Source organism: Eimeria necatrix, genomic scaffold, assembly GCF_000499385.1.
Source record: "Eimeria necatrix Houghton genomic scaffold, Enh_scaff1402, whole genome shotgun sequence".
Classification (NCBI taxonomy): domain Eukaryota; phylum Apicomplexa; class Conoidasida; order Eucoccidiorida; family Eimeriidae; genus Eimeria; species Eimeria necatrix.
The window spans coordinates 1-7,874 of record NW_013652140.1 but is presented as its reverse complement, the minus strand read 5'-3'; the positions used below and the strand labels follow the sequence as shown (position 1 = coordinate 7,874).

The window sequence follows — 7,874 nt, the reverse complement described above, 5'->3', positions numbered from 1 at the left end:
AGCAGCAGTAGCAGCAGCAGCAGCAGCAGCAGCAGCAGCAGCAGCAGCAGCAGCAGCAGCAGCAGCAGCATCTGTTCACCTCTTTGGCGAGTTCTTCGTCTTTCCCGCTGCTGATGAATTCGCGCCAGCCCCGGCGCTCCTCTGCTGCTGCTGCTGCTGCTGCTGGGCTTTGCGCCCCCGGCCTGCCTCTCTTTCCCTGCCTCCGCTTCGCTGCTGCTGCTGCTGCTGCTGCTGCTGCAGCGCTGGGGGGCCCCCCGGGGGCCCCCTCCTGCCTGCAAAATAGAGGGTGAGTGTCTATTTTTAGCTGCCGACGTTCAGCGCGAGGCGGCAGCAGCAAGTGCAGCAGCGGCTCCGTCACCATCAAAAACCTGTCAATTGTTGCCTGCTCACTCGCTCGCAAGCAGCGCTAAGCAGCAGCAGCAGCAGCAGCAGCAGCAGCAGCAGCAGCAGCAGCCGTAGCAGCAGCAGTAGTAGTAGCAGCAGCAGCAGTAGTTAGTAGCAGCAGCAGTAGCAGCAGCAGTAGTAGCAGCAGCAGTAGCAGCAACAGCGACAGCAGCGATAGAAGCAGCAGCAGCAGTAGCAGAAGGAGCAGCAGCAGGGCAGCAGCAGCAGCAGCAGCAGCAGAAGGCAGAGCAATAGTTCAGAGTCAAGTCGGCTGAGAGGAGTCTGGACTGCAAACCCTAAACCCTAAACCCTAAACCCTGATCCCCCAAGCCCCAGCGTCCAAGCCCTTCCAAAACCCTAAACCCTAAACCCTGAACCCTGGCTTCACCGCACAGCAGTTGCTGCAGGAGCGGCTACTGGCTCCCACCTCCAAACCCTAAACCCCAAACCCCAAACCCTAAACCCTAAACCCTAAACCCTAAACCCTAAACCCTAAACCCTAAACCCTACCCTTGAGAGGTGGCAGCTGCAGCTGAGGCTGCCGCTGACGCCTGCGTCGAGGTGAACTGCTGCTGCTTTGCCTTTAATGTCGTAATGCAGAGGCCATCCAAACTAATTAAAAAATAAAAACAAAAAACAAAAAAAGAAAAAAGAAAAGAAAAATAAAAAATGAAGAAAAAGATAAAAAAATGAAGACAGTGGAGGCAACAGCAGCAGCAGCTGCCCTGCTGCAGCCCCGCACAAACCCTCGAGAAAGACCGCGCAAACAGCGACACACGCCCTGCTGCTGCTGCTGCTGCGCTGCTGCTGCTGCTGCTGCGCTGCTGCTGCTGCTGCTGCGCTGCTGCTGCTGCTGCTGCGCTGCTGCTGCTGCTGCTGCTGCTGCTGCTCTTACGTTTTTGACTGCTGGCAGCAGCATCCAGCACTGTCTGGGCCACAAGTCGAGGTCCCTTCTGTCGACGAAGACGGACTTGAAGCTCTGGACCCTCGCCTGCTGCTGCTGCTGCTGCTGCTGCTGCGGAGCAGCAGCAGCAGCAGCAGCAGCAGCAGCAGCAGGAAGGTAAGTAAAAGCCTCCAATGCAAAAGCCTCCACTACAGCACGAGGCAGCAGCACCTGCAGCAGCAGCCGCGTGCTGCGGGCGGAGAGGCGAGGGTTTACCCAGAGGGCTTTTAGCTGCCTTTCGTTGGAGGCCAAAGACTCAATGAGGCATCCCGCAAACACTTTTTTGATTCCCGTGGTGTTCAAGACCTGCCCGCAAACCCTAAACCCTAAACCCTAAACCCTAAACCCTAACGACGCTGCGGACCCCCGAAAACGGCGCTCCCGGGCTCCTCTCCGTTGCGGAGCCAGCCCCTCCAAACCCTAAACCCTAAACCCTAAACCCTAAGCCCCAGGCCCCCGCGCCTCTCTGGGCCGCGCCAAACGCAAACCCTAAACCCCAAACCCGAACCCCCAAACCCTAAACCCTAAACCCTAAACCCCAGCCCCACTCTCTGCCTCTCAGTCGAGGGTTTGGGGGCCAAACGCTTGCTCTGCACCGTCAGCAGCAAACCATCAAAATCGCTGCTGAGGGTTTCTTTGCCCAGCTGCAGCAGCGCAGCAGCAGCAGCACGCGGCAGCGGCTGTAAACCCTAAACCCTAAACCCTAAACCCTAACGACGCTGCGGACCCCCGAAAACGGCGCTCCCGGGCTCCCCTCCGTTGCGGAGCTAGCCCCTCCAAACCCTAAACCCTAAACCCTAAACCCTAAGCCCCAGGCCCCCGCGCCGCTGGGCCGCGCCAAACGCAAACCCTAAGCCCCAAACCCGAACCCCCAAACCCTAAACCCTAAACCCTAAACCCCAGCCCCACTCTCTGCCTCTCAGTCGAGGGTTTGGGGGCCAAACGCTTGCTCTGCACCGTCAGCAGCAAACCATCAAAATCGCTGCTGAGGGTTTCTTTGCCCAGCTGCAGCAGCGCAGCAGCAGCAGCACGCGGCAGCGGCTGCAGCCGGAAGGGCAGGTGGCTGTTGCGGGGGTTGCTGGGGGAGTTTGTTGCAGAAGCTGCGCGCCCGCAAACCCTAAACCCTAAACCCTAAACCCTAAACCCCAAACCCTAAACCCTAAACCCTAAGGCGTGTTGCTGCTGGGCGCGCAGCCCCGAGACCAGTGTGCAGCTTTGCCCCTCTGCGGAGCTCAGGCTCTAGGGTTTAGGGTTTGGCTGCGGCTAGGCAGAGGCCTAGGGTTTAGGGTTTAGGGTTTAGGGTTTAGGGTTTAGGGTTTAGGGTTTAGGGTTTGGCGGACCGGAGAAGCTCCAGTTGGCCTTGACGCGCTTGGCCAGCAGCCGCTGGTGGTTTAGCAGCTTCAGGTGGAAAGGGTGCTGCTGCAGCTGTGCTGCTACTTCGGCCCAGCTGCTGCAGCTGGGGGGCAGCTGCAGCGGCAGCCGCTGCTGCTGCAGCACCATCCCGTGTCTGTCAAACCACGCATTGCTTTCTTCAATCAAAAGTCTCTTTTGCTGCTCCCCCCACTCACAAGTCATCGCCTGCGCTGCTGCTGCTGCTGCTGCTGCTGCTGCTGCTGCTGACGCGGCGCGGAACGAACAACTGCTGCTGCTGCTGCTGCTGCTGCGCCGGGGGCCGCCCCCGGACGGCGTCTGGCAGCGCTGCTGCTGCTGCTGCTGTCCTTGCTGCGGGCCCTCCGGCCGCTGCTGTTGCTGCTGCTGCTGCGCCCGTTGCTGCGGGATCTCCGGCAGCAGCAGCTGCTGCTGCTGCTGCCGAGCAGCAAAGGGAAGAGTTGACTACGGGCTGTTCACTGGGAAGCCGGGGCCCCCCGAATGAAATAAGAGGACCTACAAGTAAATGTGCCGCTAATTTGCAAGCTTTCGCATTTTATATTTGTTTAATTATTCTTTTTTGTTAAATTCAATTCTTAAATGGTCTAAAGAGGTCCCCGGAGCTGTCGCTAGACCCCCAGGGGGCCCCGACAAACCCTAAACCCTAAACCCTAAACCCTTGAACCGCGGTCTTTGCTCTGCGCGCAGACGGCTGCGCCGGAGTTCAATTAAACCGCATTTTTGCGCTAAATTTGAATTAAATTTATTAAATTTATTTAATTTAATTTAATTTAATTAATTAATTTAAATCAAAACGAAGTTAATCCGGGAAAATTCGGGAGCGCTGCTGCCTAGGTGTCCTGAGGAACTGCTGCAGCCAACCAGCAGCTTATTTCATTTCCGCCTTTTTCAAAATTCATTTAAGAATTATATTTGAAGTTTCATTTCAGCAACTCTATTTGCTGCTGCTGCTGCTGCTTCTGTGCTGCTGCTGCTGCTGAGACCTCCGGCACAGCAGCAGCAGCAGCAGCAGCAGAAAGCAACAGCCTGTGCTGCTGCTGCTGTTCTTGCTGCTGGTGCTAATTGATGCGTTGCTGCTTCTCGCGCTGCTGCTGCTGCTATAAAGCGGGTTGTTGCCGCTGCTGCTGCTGCTGCTGCTGCTGCTTCAATTTGAACCGATATTGCTGCTGCTGTTGGTGCTGCTGCTGCTGTTGCAGTTGCTGCTGTTGCTGCTGCTGCTACTGCTTTTGTTGGGTTTGACGCCCTCTATCCACCTTCTTCCCTCTTTGCCCCTGAACAGCGGCACAAACCCTAAACCCTAAACCCTAAACCCTAGCAAAATAGATTTGCTAGAATGAATTTCGATGCCATCAAAGGAATAAAGATTTTGTCTTTCTTCAGTGTTTTATATATCTCAAAAGTTTCTCATTTTATCATTTTAAATATATTTTTGTTGCAGCCACTGCGCTGCCTGGATATATTGAGGGTTTAGGGTTTAGGGTTTAGGGTTTAGGGTTTAGGGGATGCAAGTGAATAAAAGTGCAAAATATCTTTCTAAAAGCATTCACTTGAAATACATAAAAGAATGCACGCAGTTGTGGAGGTGTACATACACCGCGTGCATGCGCAGCTGTGGGGTTGCAAAAGGCGCAAAAGTTTGAAAAATAAAAATTTCAAAAGTACAAATATAATTCCCAATTATAATTTGAAGATTACCTTTCATATTTGCATGCAAAATGCGCAAAAGTTCACTTATTTTCGCATGCAAATACTTCCATTTCTGCTCAAAACGCCTTTTTTGGACTTAAAAAAATAATTTACTTGGCACCAAAGCCCCGACTTTTAGAGAATAAATTGAGCATTTATTTGCATGCAAAAACGAGGAAAAGTTTGGAGATTTGGAAATCAGAAAAGTTCAATTTAAGTCGAATTAAAACTCTTTTTTCCACAGCTGATAAGTCTACTTCTTTTTCCTGAACAAACAAGCCCTAAACCCTAAACCCTAAACCCTAAACCCTAAACCCTAAACCCTAAACCCTAAACCCTTAGCCTGCCTCTCGAGACTCGAAGCCGGCCGAAGAGCTGCAGCGCCCCAACTCCAAGAAACGCTTTGCCCGAGAAAAGGGTTTAGGGTTTAGGGTTTAGGGTTTAGGGTTTTGGAAGAGACAAACAAAAGAGTGAAAGAAACGGGGCTACATGCTTCAAAACATTTAATAATGCAAGGCAAATTGTTTAATAAAAGTCTGCACATTTTTATTAAATAAATATATATATTTTTAATGAAATAAATTGTATATAAAGGAAGTTATATAATATACAAGAAATTATGTAATGCAAATCTATATATTTGTATTAAGATTTAAAAATATATAAAAGAAGCCATGTTACATAAACATAAAAAGATACAAATATAAATATTTACACATATATATAAATGCATATATGCAAATAAGCAAATAAATGTGAGTATATATACTTTTAAATACAAATATGTATAAGAAAAATACGGGAAATATAAATAAAAATAATTGTAAAAAAAAAGTTGTATTACAAATGTATCTGTTTGCACAAGTGTAAATAAATATATTATAGAAGTATTCTCAAATACATTTATTTGTATCAAATTGAAAATCTGTATTAAAGACGTTATTCAGTCAAATAAAAATAGTTGTATAAACGCAAATAAATGCATTATAAAAGTTATTGAATATAACTACATACATAATATATATAAATGTAATAAAACAAATAAATACATCACACATTTTGTATAATATAAATACACATATTTGCGCGATAATAAACAGATACATACTAAATTTCATTTATACATTTTTAAAAATAGATAAATGCATTATAAATGTAATCCAAGTTAAGTAATACAAATATTTATATTTGTATTAAAAACCCTCATCATAAAAGCCATATAATATAATTATATATTTATATTTAAATAAATATTTAACACGTAGATAATATGAATTGTATAATAGAAATCTGATCATTTAGAAAAAATAAATATATAGAAGATAAATTGTATAAGTATGTACATTTACAAGAAAATGAACGTAATAGAAGTTATAGAAGTATAAACATAAATATAAATAAAAACAGATATAAATATAAGCATAAATATAGGTATAAATACAAAGAAATATAAATGCAAATTTAAATGCAAATATAAATAAATATAAATATAAATATAGATATGCATATAAATATAAATATAGATATGCATATAAATATAAATATAAATATAAATATAAATATAAATATAAATATAAATATAAATATAAGCATGAATATAAAGGTAAACATAAATATATTATCACATTATGGATGCACGTGTAGATACACCCTAAACTTGCATGAGTGTACATACACTTCATTTACGTTTGAAAAAAATAAATAAAAAGTGAATAAATGCATTATATAAAAATGTGCAGATAGACAAATAAATGAGAGAAAGATAATGAATTATTTTATGTTTTTGCAGATAACTTCTTGAAATAAACTTTTATTTCTTTAAAGATAGAAGCATTTATATTTCCAAAAGTGAAAAAAACCCTTTATACAGATAATGCGTTTATATATATGCGCGTGCTGGTTCATGAGGAAGAAGGGTTTAGGGTTTTGAGGGTTTGGGGTTTAGGGTTTTGAGGGTTTGGGGTTTAGGGTTTTAAGGGTTTGGGTTTGGGGTCGGATGGTTTAGGGTTTAGGGCCATAAGGTTTGGCGTTTGGGGTCATTAGGGTTTGGGGTTTGCAGAAATAAGGGTTTGGGGTTTAGAGCAACAAGGGTTTAGGGTTTCGGGCGTTTGGGGCGTAGGTTTGCGAGGGTTTGCGTTGCGAGGGTTTAGGGTTTAGGGTTTAGCAGCAGCGAGGCTGCGGGCGCGGCTGCGGGGCGTTTCGCGCGGGTCTTTGCGTTTTCGAGTTTAATTCCCTTTTATTTAAAAAATTAAAAATGAATTTCTGAAACAATTTAAAAAAGAAAAAATAAATGAAGTAATTTGTTTGTGGGTGGGCAGCAGCAAGGAGTCTGCGGGCAGCCGGGAGCGGGTTCTGCTGCTGCTGCTGCGTCGCAGGGTTTGTTCTTCGGGGATTTCTTGAACGAATTTGGATTTTTGAATTAAAAATCAATTTTAAATCTAAATTAAATGCAATTCTTGTTAATTATTTCCGAGAAAAGCCGGGCGAGCCGCAGCCCCACGCGCTGCAGCAGCAGCGGCTGCGCAGGACGAGAGCAGCAGCGCGAGCAGCAGCCGCAGCGGCCGCAGCAGCAGCAGCAGCAGCAGCAGCAGCAGCAACTGGCATTCGATTTGAATCTGCTGCTGCAGCGAGTTGAAAGGACTTTCGCGTTTGCCCGGAGTCGCCGTGGAGCCGCTGGGGTGTATAGACAGCTGCTGGAAACCCCGAACCAACTGCAACAGTGCCTGCTGCTGCAGCAAACCCCAAACCCTAAACCCTAAACCCTAAACCCTGCCATGCTGAGGCTCAGCTGTGCCCAACAGCTTTCCATTTTGCTGCCCCAAATTCCCCTAGGGTTTTGCCCGCGGCTGGGGGCCCCCCCCCACCCGCGGCGCCAGCTGCTGGGTGCGCCATTCCACGCGGCGCTGCGGGGCAGCTGACGCTGCTGCTGCTGCTGCTGCTGCTGCTGCTGCTGCTGCTGCTGCTGCTTCTGCCGCTGCTGCTCCTGCCGCGCGCCCCGCTCCCGCTGCTTCGCCCGCCGCCGCTGCTGCTGCCGCCGCCGCTGCTGCTGCTGCTGCTGCTGCTGCTGCGCTGCGCCGCCCCACGCCCCACGCAGCACCCATGGGGGCCCCTTCCCCACAAAGTCAGCAGCAGCTGGATACGACTTTCCAAGTCGATCCCGGGGCTTCTCCGGGGCCCCCTTTGCTTTCTTTGAGTGGGGAGACGCAGCTGCTGGAGGCTGGCGCAGCAGCAGCAGCAGCAGCAGCAGCAGCAGCACCAGCGGCGGAGGCCGTCGAGGAGCCCGAGGATGGCGCGGCAGCAACAGCAGCAACAGCAGCAGCAGCAGCAGCAGCTGCAGCAGAAGCCGGGTCGCCGGCGTGCTGCGTGTCTGTGGCCGCTGCTGAGTCGGGGGCCCCCGGTGGGGCCCCCTCGGGGGCCCCCCTTGGGGGCCCCCCGGGGGCCCCCCCCCCGGGGGCCCCCCCGGGGGCCCCCC

At 48.8% G+C, this 7,874-nt stretch overlaps 2 protein-coding genes across 2 annotated transcripts; one reads left to right on the top strand and one right to left on the bottom strand.

The window, feature by feature from the left end:
* Positions 1 to 75: 75 nt before the first annotated feature.
* On the bottom strand, positions 76 to 2,902 carry ENH_00013120 (hypothetical protein; the record flags this gene model as incomplete). Its single annotated transcript, XM_013579038.1, has 5 exons — positions 76 to 268; positions 1,131 to 1,633; positions 1,876 to 2,007; positions 2,237 to 2,427; positions 2,668 to 2,902. The coding sequence occupies 5 exons, from the start codon at positions 2,900 to 2,902 to the stop codon at positions 76 to 78; spliced, it is 1,254 nt and encodes a 417-aa protein (XP_013434492.1).
* A 4,599-nt stretch (positions 2,903 to 7,501) lies between these two features.
* ENH_00013110 (hypothetical protein) lies at positions 7,502 to 7,874 on the top strand (the record flags this gene model as incomplete). The annotated part of the gene is made up of 1 exon (XM_013579037.1): positions 7,502 to 7,874. A coding segment is annotated over one exon (373 nt), but the record flags the coding sequence as incomplete, so codon positions are not given.